Below are 15676 nucleotides of genomic sequence, written 5' to 3'. Positions count from 1 at the left end.
TCGATCCCTGGGTTGGGAAGATCCCCTGGAGAAGGAAATGGCAACCCTCTCCAGTATACTTGCCTGTAAAATCCCATGGATGGAGGAGCCTGGTTGGCTACTGTACATGGGGTTGCAAAGAGTCGGACACGACTGAGCAACTTCACTATTTTACCTTTAACAAGTGCAGTGTTACAACGAGTAACAACCATAAACACATAAAGGAATGCTTTACTCTCTAATCCTTGAGAAATATCATGATTTAAAGTGAAATCGTAGACAATTTGGTTCCTTCAAAATACTTTCACTCAGGGAAGGCTGGAGCTTCCAAAGATGGAAAACTGAGCCCACCTGTGAGAGTGGAGGGAGTTCCTGGCGGGGCTGCAGCTGCAGGACTTCACGTGTGTCCTGGAGAAAGCAGGAGGTGTGGCTTCGCCATCACCAGCTCCACATGCACAGCTGCAACCCCACCAAGGAGCTCCTGGGGCTGAGCGTGGGAGACCCCGAGGTGTACATCGCAAACCAAGCAGTCACCAGCACAAGTGAACGCCCTTGCTGGGAGTCAAACATGACCTGACCCTCTTGGCCAGATCTCAGAACCGGGGTCCTGCAGGGCTCAGGGGTCCAGGCCTGCTGCCTCCCAGGCCCATTTGCACTTACCCGGCTCCCCCTCATGGGCACTGGGTCTCCTTCCTCCTCCCACCCACTCCCAGGGGCACCCATTCCCTGAGCCCCTGGAAGCAGCCACTCCTCACATCACTTCATTCCCCCCAGGCCTTCATCATTTGTGGGCTCTGAGCCTACCACCCACGCCCAGGCACGTTCTGATGAGAAATCTTCCTTCTGGGATAGATGGTTGGCTGGGAGACAGAGCTTTGCCCTCTCTGTGGGCTCCAACATTTTTCCCCACCCCCTGCAGTGGCTTTGGAGTTGTTTCCATGGTAACAGGGCTTGATGGACACTATTCAGTTTACCTATTTACATAGTTAGAAATAAAACACTTCTAGTTTTAAAAAATGCTTTGCAGAATGCCGAGCGGAGGAGGCAGGAACCCGTAGGCAAGCAGGAGCTGGGTGGGGACCATGGCCGGGATCCCCACTATCGAGGCGGTGAAGCGCAAGATCCAGGTTCTGCAGCAGCAGGCCGATGATGCACAGGAGAGGGCCGAGCGCCTCCAGCGGGAAGTGGAGGGAGAAGGACGGGCCCGAGAACAGGCTGAGGCTGAGGTGGCCTCCTTGAACCGTAGGATCCAGCTGGTCGAAGAGGAGCTGGACCGAGCTCAAGAGCGCCTGGCCACTGCCCTGCAAAAGCTGGAGGAAGCTGAGAAAGCTGCTGATGAGAGTGAGAGAGGTATGAAGGTTATTGAAAACCAAGCCTTAAAAGATGAAGAAAAAATGGAACTCCAGGAAATCCAACTCAAAGAAGCTAAGCACATTGCAGAAGAGGCAGACAGGAAGTATGAAGAGGTGGCTCGCAAGTTGGTGATTATTGACGGAGACTTGGAGGGCACAGAGGAGCGAGCCGAGCTGGCAGAGTCCCGTTGCCGAGAGATGGATGAGCAAATCAAACTGATGGACCAGAACCTGAAGTGTCTGAGTGCTGCTGAAGAAAAGTACTCTCAAAAAGAAGACAAATATAAGGAAGAGATAAAGATTCTTACCGATAAACTCAAGGAGGCAGAGACCCGTGCTGAATTTGCTGAGAGATTGGTAGCCAAGCTGGAAAAGACAATTGATGATTTGGAAGATAAACTGAAATGCACCAAAGAGGAGCACCTCTGTACACAAAGGATGTTGGACCAGACTCTGCTTGACCTGAATGAGATGTAGAGCACCCCAGCCCCGCCCTGACGCTGCTCCTCCCTCTCACCCCGACTCTGCTGGGGCCAGCCTGCCCGAAGCTGACCTTTATTTAAACTGAGGGCTGATCTTTAACTGGAAGGCTGCTTTCTCCTTTCGCCACCTCTCCCACCCCCCTACTCCTGTGTCCTTTTCGCCAAACTGTCTCTGCCTCTCCCCAGAGATTCCAGTTGGGCTAGAGGCTGAGCACCTTTGGGAACAACGTTTAACGGAATGTGAGCACAATGCAAAGTGTCTTTAAAAGCATGTTGTGATGTACACATTTTGTAATTACCTTTTTTGTTGTTGATGTAACAACCATTTGTAAAAAAAAACATTCCAGATAATTCCGTAGTTCTGAAGCAGCAGTCTAATCTCTTTCTCACTTTTGGAAGGTAACATTTCAGCTTAATGCATATTGCCTTCTCCAGAGAGAAAGGGAAAAGGTTTGGGCCTGCCTTACTGAGAGCCTAGCAGTCCAGAGAAAGGCTCCATTTGAGGAAACCTCATTGCCCTGTAAAAAGTACCTGCCAAACCAGAAAGATCATACCAGGAGGAGTTACCAAAAAAAAAAAAAAAAAAAAGTGCTGTTCAGGTTTTCAGCTTTACAGTATCTTTGGACAACCTTTTTTTTTTTTCTTTTTTCATCAGAAGCGACCAAACAATTAAGATGGTGAAACCTCTGAGGCCAAATCCTTGTCCTAGCTCTACCCTGTTCCCAACTGCTCACAGAATGGATCATGTGCCTCTTATGTTGAAGTGACCACTTATTTGCTCTCCTGCCTCCTTGAAAGAAAGGAAAGAAAATTATGTTTTGCCACTGATTTAGCCATATGAATCTCATCTCATCATCCTTTTCTGGGTCTGAAGCTGCTATCTCTAAAAGTGCCATCTCATTGTGCTTTGTATCGGTTAGTGCTGGAGAAATCTTGAAAAGCATATGTACAAAACTTTTAAATTTTTATATTATTTTGGAACTTTGCTTCTTTGGGGTTGAGGCACACTGGTCACCCCTCTGCCTGTAAGAGCTCTCTACAGTCTGTGGGCTAGCAGTGTGCTGATCTTTTAAAGTTTCTTTCCCTACCCAATCCCCCTTTTTTGATGAGGTTTCAGTGAGGTCTGTTAGGTGTGCATCTTGCAGCTTAATTGGCTTAAAATGTTCTCTCCTTTGGTGTCTCTTTGGGGACCAACTGGGAGAAAAAAAAAACCCAATAGTGTAACCATTTTGATACTGAAAATTGATAAATGTCTTTTTTAAATAAAGAACCAATACCTCCAAAAAAAAAATGCTTTGCAAATATTTTGTAAATAAAGTTAGTTGAGATATACCTTGTTCCTGGCTTCTATATTGGTGTTGCAGGAAAGCAGCTTTGCTGCAAGTGATATATTCTGGCAAAAGACAGCGTAGTGGAGAGCAGTGTTCCCACAGACGTCCATGACATTTGGGTCAGCACCATGCTCCAGCAGAAGAGTCGCACACTCCTCTTCTTGGCATTCTATGGCCTGTCAGTGTTGCACCAAGAAACAGAGTGTAAATTCTAGGAATTCAAAGTAAACAGTCCACAAGCTTCACCAGTTTGCTACATTTAATGAGATGAATTCACTTTTAGTGTCAGTAGTTAAATCACATCCACCTCCTGTGGACACGGTTCACTGCCCCGTACCTTCATCAGTGCTGTCCTGTTTTCATTGTCACATAGGTTATGCAGGCATTTTCTCTCCAGGAGCAGAGTGACCACTGCTGAATGGCCATTGGCACAGGCCACGTGGAGGGCAGTCTTATGAAAGCAAGAGGAGTTTTCAGGAAACTTTAGTGTTACTGTTTCAAAACAAACAACTGTTCCTGTGATTGAAAACATTCAATAGCATGCTATTCCTATGGCTCTAAAACAAATATTTTGTTTCCTTCTGGAGAAAGAACATTATATATTAGCATTAGCTCTTCTTAACACAATAATGAAAGAGCAATTTACTTGAATAGAATGACCATGACCTTGAGATTCAGCTCAACTTGGGTTTGAATTTGACTTTCACTCTGTCACTTAGCTGTCGCTCAGCCTCTCTGTGCCTCTCACAGGACAGCACTGCGATGCTTAAATGAGATTCATGCAAAGAGTTTACAACCATTCCTAGCACAGGTAACAGCTCAGTACCTGTTAGGTAATATAATCATACTTATTACTATTACTACTATTTTACAAGGACAACATCTCAATGAAGTCAAAGGATATCATACCTCCTTTGCAGATACATTTTGAGGATTAGAGACAACACTGTGCTTCAATGATTCTAATACCTTCATTTTCTGACATTTTAACGTCTCTGACATTGGAATGAAATTTGTAATTTACAATATCTGTACAACTATAATTGGTAGCATTTTTGTTTGCTCATTTCTCATTTTTCCTGTTGATCTAATTACCATAAGGTCTTTTTGTCTAAGGTTGCTTCTTTTTAATTAAAATACAGATGATGCACATTACTTATTATTATATGTTACAGGTACACAACATAGTGATTCACAATTTTTATAGGTCATACTCCATTTAAAGTTATTATATGATATTTGCTATATTCCCCATGTTGTACAATACATCCCAGTAGCTGGCAAGATTTTAGTTCCCCCACCAGGTATCGAACTCTGGGCCCACAGCAGTGAGTCGTAACCACTGGATGACCAAGGAACTTCCTAGATTCCCTTGACTTCTGAAAAGGCTGAAAGTCGTCAGAAAATATCAATCCTTAAAAAAATTCTAAATAAAAATTGGAAGTGAGAAATCATTTTTATCCATGCCACATTCCTATGAGTACCAAAAAGACAAGCCTTGTCTGCTAATCTGACTTGCCTATAGACAGCTTGATCTATAGAGAGTTTTAAATTTTTTATGTTGTTAAAATGTTAAATCAACATCCAGATTTTCTTTTTTTTTTTTTTCCTTTTCTTTACTTTCTTTTTTTTTTTTTTTGATGCCGAAATCCAGGAAACTCCAGAATTCTTACTTTTGAAATCATTCTTAGAAAGGTGTTTGGGGTGGGAGGGAGGCTCACAAAGAAGGGAATATATGTATACTTACAACGGATTTATGATGTTATACAGCAGAAAACAACACAACATTGTAAAGCAATTATTCTCCAATTAAAAAAATTAAGGTTAAGAAACAGTAGAAATAGGAAAAACAGAACGTCTCTGTCAGCAGATAAAATTGTATAAATAGGAATCTGAGTTTTATTCTGGTACTTTTCTCACTGTGCATATTTGAAATGTTTGATCCATACTCTATCTGAAACTTTTTGGTGAGATAAAAATTGAGTTACTTTTCTCTTTTACCAGGTTATTTCTCCACCATCTACACACAGTTTATCATTTCTAATTGAAAAAGTCATCATTTTCAAGTTCTAAAGTTTTACATACATTTGGGTGTTTGGGCATTCTGTTCCATTCATTTATCTATCTTTTCAGTTGTTAGTAAACAAACACTTTATAGGCACTTATAGCACATTTTGACATCTAGAAGGGCAAATCTTCCTCTACTATACAAAACTTTTAATTTCATCACAACAATTAAAGACAGCATATGTAACCCAAAATCTTTAAAACCATGAAATGTTGATTTGCTTTAAATATAGAAAGACCATACATCCTAAGAAAATGTCTTCCTATTCAAGGACACAGCCAGCTTCCTACTTCAAAGCTGTCTTCTACGGTCCTTCAGCAAAGAACACATATACCTAAGTGTACACTAATATAAAATGGATATTGAATTGTATCTGAAGAATTTTTAATCCAGAAGTTGATTTGGCATGGGAATTACTTTGCCCAACTATGCAGTTTTCTGTAATATATAACCTTATGGTATAAAAAATGTATATATTAAAAATAAGATATTGACAACATCAGAAATCTGGCCACTGCCATGATCCACAACAGATGATCCATGAAGAAGTGCTTTCATAAATCGCATGAGAAAAAATGTGAGAGCCAGAATGTTCAGAAGATTTCTTGAAGGCTATGTAACTTGAGAACTGTTACTCATGAGTACACCATGCTAACCCATGCAAAGAAAAAGTAGGAGGAAGAAAGGAAAAGCAGATGCTATTCATGTTTCATTTCATTTCTGTGATTACCAACATTCAGGTAATGACTTCAAAACTATCAGTAAAGCTGTATAAGGGGAATTATAAGTGGGTCCAAAACCAGCGAAGGCTTTTTGCTGCCTATAAAGTCTGTGGGGTGCTGGATCCCAGGAAGGTATCCAGGAGCCTTGGAAGGGAAACTCACAGGAGGGATCTCTGCCAGGCCCTTCCACCCTGCTTACCTGTTCATCTTGTCCCTGTCGTTCAGGTCATTTTTTCCAAACAACAGAACATGCTGCACTTTGGCTATGTTACCCACAATGACAGCTTTGTGGATCTTTCTGAGGTCTTTGTCTCAGATGAGGTTCCCGGGCTGGACGTTGATTCCATGATCTCTGTCTCTCACCGGGTTGATGGAGGAGCCAAAGGTTGGCACACCCTTCTTACTCCTGAAGCCAAAAATCTTCTTCATCACAGAGCCTACAGACTCCAAACACACCTCACCTCTCCCTCGGCTCTTCACAGCCCCCTAAACCCAACAAGAGCACTACAGGTAAGCCAGAGCCATCCCACCACAACCTCCCAGCTGGGAAGCTCAACAGTTTGGAATCTTTCATCGCAGAATGATCATTGCTAAGCAACACCTCTAAACACATTGCCCATGCTCACAGAGGCCTGGCGTGCCAGCCCAGTGCTCATATGCAAGAACTGTAAGTTCATTTCCTGAAAGAAACAAACAATATCAATAAACCCTTACCTAAATTAAGAAGGAAAGAGAGGAAACTGAAATATAGAAATGAAAGTGACATTATAATTGTATAACTGTCAAAATAACTATAGTATCCAAAGCAATCTACAGATTCAGTGGAATTTCTATCAAATTATCAATGGCATTTTTCACACCACTAGAACAAAAATTTTTACAGTGTGTATGGAAATGAAAGACCCCAAATAGACAAAGCAATCTTGAGAAAGAAAAGCTCGATGCTTGGGGCTAGTGCACTGGGACGACCCAGAAGGATGGTATGGGGAGGGAGGAGGGTTCAGGATGGGGAGCACATGTATACCTGTGATGGATTCATTTTGATATTTGGCAAAAACTAATACAATTATGTAAAGTTTAAAAATAAAATAAAAAATAAAAAAAATAAAAGCAAGAGCCGACAGAATCAGGTACCCTGACTTCAGACTACTCTGCAAGCTTCAGTAATCAAAACACAGTACTAGCACAAAAACAGAAACATATTGAATGGTCAATGGAACAAGAAGAAAGTCCAGAGAGAAACCTACTTACCTGTGGTCAATTAATCTAGGATAAAGGAGGCAGGACTATACAAAGGAGAGAAGACAGCCCCTTCAATAAGTGGTGCTGAGAAAACTCAACAGCTACATGTATAAGAAGGAAATTAGAACACTCCCTAACATCATACACAAAAATAAACTCAAAATGGACTAAACACCTAAGTATAAGACAGGTCCTGTAAAACTCAGAGGAGAATATAGGCAGAACACACTCTGACATAAATTACAGCAGAATCTTTTTTCATCCACCTCTTAGAGTAATGAAAATAAAAACAGAAATAAGCAAATGGGATATAATTCAACTTAAAAGCTTTTGCACAGTGCAGGAAATCATAAACAAGACAGACGACAACCCACAGAATATTTGCAAGTGATGCAATTGACAAGGGATTAATCTCCAACATATTCAAACAGCTCAGATAGCTCAATATCAAAAAGCAAACAACCTGGTCAAAAAATGAGTATAAGATCTAAATACACATTTCTGTAAGGAACACCTACAGACGACCAAAAAGCACATGAGGGATGCTCAGAAAGGATGCTCCATATCACTAATTACTATAGAAATGCTGAAATACTATAATAACATATCATTTCACACCAATCAAAATAGCCACCATCAAAAAATATACAGACAATAAATGCTGGAGAGAGTGTGGAGAAAAAGGAATCCTTCTACACTGCTTATGGAATGCAACTAGGTACACCCACTGTAGAAAACTCTATAAAGATTGCTATAAAAAACTAAATATAGAGTTGCCATATGATTCAGCAATCTCAGTCCTGGGCATATATTTGGAGAAAACCATAATTCAAAAAGGTACATGCACCCCAATGTTCACTGCAGAACTATTTGCAATAGCCAAGACACTGAAGCAACCTAAATGTCCATCAACAGAAGAATGGAAAAGAAGATGAGGTACACACACACACACACACAATGAAAATGGAATATTAGTTGGCCATAAAAAGAAATAATGGCATTTGCAGCAACACAGATGGATCTCAAAATTACAATACTAAGTGAAGTAACTCAGACAGAGAAAAACAAGTATCACATCACTTCCATGTGGAATTTAATAAAAATAAACTTATTTACACAACAGAAACCAACTCAAAATATCTCAAAATCAAATTATGATTATGAAAGGGGAAACATGAGGGGAAGGACAAATTAGGAGATTGGGAATAACATATATACACTATTTTCTAGTAGTCATGTATGGATATGAGAGTTGTACAATAAAGAAGGCTAACTGCCGAAGAACTAATGCTTTTGAACTCTGGTGTTGGAAGTAGACTCTTGAGAGTCCTTGGGCTGCAAGGAGATTAAACCAGTCAATCCTAAAGGAGATCAATCCTGAATATCCATTGGAAGGACTGATGTTGAGGCTGAAGCCCCAGTACTTTAGCCACTTGATGGGAAGAGCTGACTCATCAGAAAAGACCCTTATGCTGGGAAAGATGGAAGGCAAGAGGAGAAAGGGGACAACAGAGGATGAGAGGGTTGGATAACATCACCAAATCAATGGGCATGAATTTGAGCTAACCCCACAAGATAGTGGAGGACAGAGGAGGCTGGAGGGTTCCAGTCCACTGGTCGCAGAGTTGGACACGACTGAGTGACTAACATTTTCACTTTGAATATAGAAAACTTAACAGTGCTGGTTTTTAAATCGCTTAAGTTAGCTGCAGAGAAAATACTTAGTATCAAAAGTACTTAGATACTACTGTTTAAAAGTAGTATTCATACTACTTAAAAATAGTATTTTTTAAATACCATATAAATCTTCAACACACAAAAGTATTTCCCTTTAATAAAGATTTTCTCATCATGTTTAATGAGAAACAACTAAAATGTCATGGAAACAGTCCAGAAGGGAAATTTTTACTATTTATCTTTCAGATCATATATTTTTTTCTTCAAAATCTGTACATATTCTTGTGATGTTTTCAAAAGCAGGTCCTGAGACAGATTTGACCCATCTGTAGCTCCTAGAGGAGACAATACATAGGACTCAGATTCAAATTCAGCAGCAGCTGGAAAGAAAAAGAATTACATTCTTTATTTAAAATACTTGAGTTAACTCAGTATTAGGAAAAACAAACAAACAAACAAAAACCTGAGATATTTCTAAGTGCTCTGAAAAATGAAACACATCTATAAATGACAGAAAACAAAATACAAGATTACAATTATATAATCAACCCATGGTCCCACATGTGGCTGAGTATCAGAGCTTCTGGCTTTCTCATTCTTCAATCATTTGCTCAATAACTATCTGCTAAGGTGCTGTGACAAACACTGGAATTACAAAATGAATGTGACACAGTCACCCTGAGAAATGATAATGCCATAAACTGTAAAAATAGATGAACAGACAAGTTCTATATAGAGTCATAAATACTAAGACAGGTATACAAGATGGCACAAGGAACACTCAGAAGGGACAGCCGGCTTTGTGTCAATACTACCACCTTTTTGGTGGAGGTGCTATGGAAGTAGCTACCTGAAGGACAGGTAAAAGTATGAGTCAGAGGGGAGAAGCACGTACAAAGACCAGAGGTGAGGAAACAAATCTGTGGGATCCTATACAGTCTGGCTGGTTAGATGCACAGCTAAGGGGCAGAGTAAGGTGCTAAAGAGATAAGGCCAAGTACTTTGGAAGGACCCAAATTGATGCAGGTGTTTGGAGCTTTTCCTGAGGGCAAGAGATAAACTAGTGACAAAGTCAATGACACAGAAATTATAAAGTCACCCACCAAGTGACAGCTATGCAAACATGACTGCTTGAGTCTGGGTGTTCTAGCCTTAACCACTACCAGTCACTTGAGACATTGATGAACTCCATGCTTTCTGAGAATGGTGTCAGGGTGCAGATGGACAGTTCCACAGTGATGGCAGTAATAGAGAAAGGATACAGCCAGAAATAATAGAATAATAATAATAGAAATACATAGACCTTTTGAGATTTGTTTTTAAACTATGGAACATGATGAATAAATGAGGAAGAAGAATATTTTTGACTATGACTGCTCATGCTTTCACATTTTTCATTAGCTATGTATAAGAAAAAAATATTTAACATAGCATCTTTTATCCAAACAATGGAAAGAGATGCCATTTATTATTTACAGTGTATTTCAGAAATCAATATCTAAATTTAATTCATACATTTTGGCAACATACCTTCTCTTAGTTCTCTAGTTATACTCCTGTCCAACTCCTGCCACATCTGACATAAGTCAAATATTATTTATCTTTAAGTTAAGCAAGAGATATTATCATAGGAATGTTATACAGCTTAATAAATGTGACATTTAAATAATACTTTTAGAGACTAGACGTAACTTGAAGATTACTTAAGTAGAAAAATAATCACATAAATAAAAGAAAATGCATTCCTACTTATTCCACTTATAACAGAGAACATATATATGGAACATTAATCTGATAAAAAGTACAATAAATATCAGTCTATCGAGTACACATAATTTCAAAGAATTAGAGAATGACCCATGATCCTAGGAATGACCCACAAGATTACTATCTTCTGCCCCTAACAGCTCCTGCCCTAAATACATACTTCTGAGACTTTTATTTTGATTTCTAGGTAAGGATCCTGTTCAAGTGGAGGAAGTAGTTTGAGTTGAATGTTATTAAGGAGAACACACCCGCAATTTTCTTTAAACTTTTCCATTTAACAAAAATACAGAAAGGTGAGAAAATTATACACAAGAAAACAATGTACCAGCAAGTTTTTATTCTAAAGGTGTTTAGTGAGTAGGATTAACACATAACTGTTAGTTTCCCAACTATGTCCCAGAGAAGGGGAAGGTCCCACAGGGGTCACTGCAGGGTTGAGGAACTGAGAAGTCACAAGTGCAGAACCTCTGGCCACTCCTTTGGCTAAACGGCTTTATACTTGTCTCCGTTTTATATAATATGGTTCCACACAAAAGTGTTTTTTTCTTTTTTTTAAAGAAAGGTTGTTTTCTTTGAAAAAAAAAAAAAAACTTTTTGTAAAGTATGAGAGTCATGATTTAGGCAAAGTTCATAATTCTACAAAAGAAGTAAGAAAACCAATGACTTTCATACTGAGTCCAGAGTCCTATGCCAGCTACTTCCTCAGACTAAGAAAAAACACATAGATTTTTAAAATTTTAATTGGAGGCTAATTACTTTACAATATTGTATTTGTTTTGCCATACATCAACATGAATCCTCCACGTGTGTGCATGTGCTCCCCATCCTGAAGCCCCCACCCACCTCCTTCCCCATACCATTCCCCTGGGTCATCCCAGTGCACCAGCCGCAAGCATCCTGTATCCTGCATAGAACCTAGACTGGCAATTCGTTTCTTACATGATATTATACATGCTTCAATGCCATTCTCCCAAGTCATCACCCCGCCCACCCCCACCACCCCCCCACAGAGTCCAAAAGACTGTTATATATATCTGTGTCTCTTTTGCTGTCTCTCATACAAGGTTATCATTACCATCTTTCTAAATTCCATATATATGCATTAGTATACTGTATTGGTGTTTTTCTTTCTGGCTTACTTCACTCTGTATAATAGGCTCCAGTTTCATCCACCTCATTAGAACAGATTCAAATGTATTCTTTTTAATGGCTGAGTAATACTCCATTGTGTATATGTACCACAGCTTTCTTATCCATTCATCTGCTGATGGGCATCTAGGTTGCTTCCATGTCCTGGCTATTATAAACAGTGCTGCGATGAACATTGGGGTACACGTGTCTCTTTCCCTTCTGGTTTCCTCAGTGTGTATGCCCAGCAGTGGGATTGCTGGGTCATAAGGCAGTTCTATTTCCAGTTTTTTAAGGAATCTCCACACTGTTCTCCATAGTGGCTGTACTAGTTTGCATTCCCACCAACAGTGTAAGAGGGTTCCCTTTTCTCCACACCCTCTCCAGCATTTATTGCTTGTAGACTTTTGGATCGCAGCCATTCTGACTGGAGTGAAATGGTACCTCATAGTGGTTTTGATGTGCATTTCTCTGATAATGAGTGATGTTGAGCATCTTTTCATGTGTTTGTTAGCCATCTGCATATCTTCTTCGGAGAAATGTCTATTTAGTTCTTTGGCCCTTTTTTTTTTTTTTTTTTGTGGTTAGAAATGTTTTATTTCTTTTTTTTTAATTTTATTTTTAAACTTAATAATATTGTATTAGTTTTGCCAAATATCAAAATGAATCCGCAACAGGTATACCTGTGTTCCCCATCCTGAACCCTCCTCCATCCTCCCTCCACATACCCTCCCTCTGGGTCGTCCCATTGCACCAAACGTAAGCATCCAGTATCGTGCATCGAACCTGGACTGGAGACTCGTTTCATACATGATATTATACATGTTTCAATGCTATTCTCCCAAATCTCCCCACCCTCTCCCTGTCCCACAGAGTCCATTAGACTGATCTATAATCAGTGTCTCTTTTGCTATCTCCTACACAGGGTTATTTTTACCATCTTTCTAAATTCCATATATATTGGTGTTTTTCTTTCTGGCTTACTTCACTCTGTATAATAGGCTCCAGTTTCATCCACCTCATTAGAACTGATTCAAATGTATTCTTTTTAATGGCTGAGTAATACTCCATTGTGTATATGTACCACTGCTTTCTTATCCATTCATCTGTTGATGAACATCTAGGTTGCTTCCATGTCCTGGCTATTATAAACAGTGCTGTGATGAACATTGGGGTACATGTGTCTCTTTCCCTTCTGGTTTCCTCAGTGTGTATGCCCAGCAGTGGGATTGCTGGGTCATAAGGCAGTTCTATTTCCAGTTTTTTAAGGAATCTCCACACTGTTCTCCATAGTGGCTGTACTAGTTTGCATTCCCACCAACAGTGTAAGAGGGTTCCCTTTTCTCCACACCCTCTCCAGCATTTATTGCTTGTGGACTTATGGATTTCAGCCATCTGACTGGCGTGAAATTGTACCTCATAGTGGTTTTGATTTGCATTTCTCTGATAATGAGTGATGTTGAGCATCTTTTCATGTGTTTGCTAGCCATCTGTATGTCTTCTTTGGAGAAATGTCTATTTAGTTCTTTGGCCCATTTTTGGATTGGGTCATTTATTTTTCTGGAGTTGAGCTGTAGGAGTTGCTTGTATATTTGTGAGATGAGTTGTTTGTCCGTTGCTTCATTTGCTATTATTTTCTCCCATTCTGAAGGCTGCCTTTTCACCTTGCTAATAGTTTCCTTTGTTGTGCAGAAGCTTTTAAGTTTAATTAGGTCCCATTTGTTTATTTTTGCTTTTATTTCCAATATTCTGGGAGGTGGGTCATAGAGGATCCTGCTGTGATGTATGTTGGAGAGTGTTTTGCCTATGTTCTCCTCTAGGAGTTTTATAGTTTCTGGTCTTATGTTGAGATCTTAAATCCATTTTGAGTTTATTTTTGTGTATAGTGTTATAAAGTGTTCTAGTTTCATTCTTTTACAAGTGGTTGACCAGTTTTCCCAGCACCACTTGTTAAAGAGATTGTCTTTAATCCATTGTATATTCTTGCCTCCTTTGTCAAAGATAAGGTGTCCATATGTGCGTGGATTTATTTCTGGGCTTTCTATTTTATTCCATTGATCAATATTTCTGTCTTTGTGCCAGTACCGTACTGTCTTGATGACTGTGGCTTTGTAGTAGAGCTTGAAGTCAGGTAGGTTGATTCCTCCAGTTCCATTCTTCTTTCTCAAGACAGCTTTGCTATTCAAGGTTTTTTGTATTTCCATACAAATTGTGAAATTATTTGTTCTGGCTCTGTGAAGAATACCATTAGTAGCTTGATAGGGATTGCATTGAATCTATAAATTGCTTTGGGTAGTATACTCATTTTCACTATATTGATTCTTCCAATCCATGAACATGGTATATTTCTCCATCTATTAGTGTCCTCTTTGATTTCTTTCACCAGTGTTTTATAGTTTTCTATATATAGGTCTTTAGTTTCTTTAGGTAGATATATTCCTAAGTATTTTATTCTTTCCGTTGCAATGGTGAATGGAATTGTTTCCTTAATTTCTCTTTCAGTTTTCTCATTATTAGTGTATAGAAATGCAAGGGATTGGCTCATTTATTTTTCTGGAATTGAGCTGCAGGAGTTGCTTGTATATTTTTGAGATTAGGTGTTTGTCAGTTGCTTCATTTGTTATTATTTTCTCCCATTGTGAAGGCTGTCTTTTCACCTTGCTTATAGTTTCTTTTGTTGTGCAGAAGCTTTTAATTTTAATTGGATCCCATTTGTTTATTTTTGCTTTTATTTCCAATATTCTGGGAGGTAGGTCATAGAGGATCCTGCTGTGATATATGTCAGAGAGTGTTTTGCCTATGTTCTCCTCTAAGAGTTTTATAATTTCTGGTCTTACATTTAGATCTTTAATCCATTCTGAGTTTAATTTTGTGTATGGTGTTAGAAAGTGTTCTAGTTTCATTCTTTTACAAGTGGTTGACCAGTTTTCTGAGCACCACTTGTTAAAGAGATTGTCTTTTCTCCTGGCACAGAGAAAATGAATATGTAAAACCTTCTTACATAGTTCAATAATGCTTGTGGCATGACATGACATAGTAGCTTTCTAACTAAATCATGTTTTAAAGGCAAGAACAAGAATAAATTATTGTCAAACTCCTATATGTAGCAGTCAGTTGATATAGTTAATTTATAAAGCATATTTTAAAACACACACACACACGACAGGGAACTTGAAGGAGAAAAGTTTCAAGGTGAGGACTTATACTCCTATCCTCCTTATGAAAGGTGAGGAGATTTACCTAACCAGTGAGTTTGGGAGAAGGAATTTCTCCCAAAGTGCTTGCTTGGTTCCAAATCTCTACTTTGAAAAGATGTATGTGCCCACAGCACCATGAACTTGGGTGTGCAGTAGGCAGCCTGTGTCTGGGATGGGGGTCAAGCATTTGCTTCCTCCTCTTAAGTGTCTGACTTAGGATGAAGTGTTCGGAGGCCCACTGTGACCACACAGCTAAAGCATGTACTCCAGTTTCACAGCTTTCAAGTACTAAGACCCAATGTAGATGCAGTGCTGTGAAAGAAACCTTAATTGCTCTCCTACGATGGCAAGAAGCCAAATGAGAAAACAGGTTGAGACTGCATTTAACAAGGGCTACTTTTCCGTGCATCACAAACATCAGGAAAACACCATTAAAACTATAAACCTGTGTGCACTGACTGAAATGGGTATTTTAATCACACTGATTGAACAGTGAAAACTGGTTGCAATTTAAAGACTCCCCATCATTGCTATCTTAGATATCATTCATCCAGGTGATGTCAAGGTAGAGATAAAGTGAGCATCATTTATAATGTTTAAATGTTTGAATTAACTACAAATCTAGAAATATTCTACAAATGCTCTGCAAGATTTTTTTTATTTAAAAACAATGCTATAGATAAAATAGCAATTAAAGAAAATGACAAAAATGTCATTTTTGTAAGAAACGA

At 39.2% G+C, this 15676-nt stretch overlaps 2 protein-coding genes across 3 annotated transcripts in view; one reads left to right on the top strand and one right to left on the bottom strand.

Annotated features, from left to right (window-relative positions):
* Positions 1-1007: 1007 nt before the first annotated feature.
* On the top strand, positions 1008-3024 carry LOC113886173 (tropomyosin alpha-3 chain-like). Of its 2 annotated transcripts, XM_027532171.1 has the most exons (2): positions 1126-1193; positions 1328-1808. In XM_027532171.1, the coding sequence occupies exons 1-2, from the start codon at positions 1126-1128 to the stop codon at positions 1806-1808; spliced, it is 549 nt and encodes a 182-aa protein (XP_027387972.1). The 2 variants fall into 2 exon arrangements, with proteins under 2 accessions (XP_027387971.1, XP_027387972.1); XM_027532170.1 differs by having other exon boundaries at positions 1008-3024.
* Positions 3025-9009: 5985 nt separating this feature from the next.
* Positions 9010-15676, bottom strand: part of LOC113886096 (ankyrin repeat domain-containing protein 26-like) — a 76876-nt gene continuing 70209 nt past the window's right edge. Inside the window, 2 exon segments of the mRNA XM_027532025.1 lie at positions 9010-9233; positions 10384-10429. Coding sequence (XP_027387826.1) covers positions 9085-9233; positions 10384-10429 — 195 coding nt within the window. The 3' untranslated portion in view covers positions 9010-9084.

This window comes from Bos indicus x Bos taurus, chromosome 29, assembly GCF_003369695.1.
Source record: "Bos indicus x Bos taurus breed Angus x Brahman F1 hybrid chromosome 29, Bos_hybrid_MaternalHap_v2.0, whole genome shotgun sequence".
Lineage (NCBI taxonomy): Eukaryota > Metazoa > Chordata > Mammalia > Artiodactyla > Bovidae > Bos > Bos indicus x Bos taurus.
This window is presented reverse-complemented; position numbering and strand designations above follow the sequence as displayed.

What these genes read in the sequence shown, in the direction of transcription:
- LOC113886173 (XM_027532170.1), top strand. Translation starts at nt 1,062, where the DNA reads ATGGCCGGGATCCCCACTATCGAGGCGGTGAAGCGCAAGATCCAGGTT.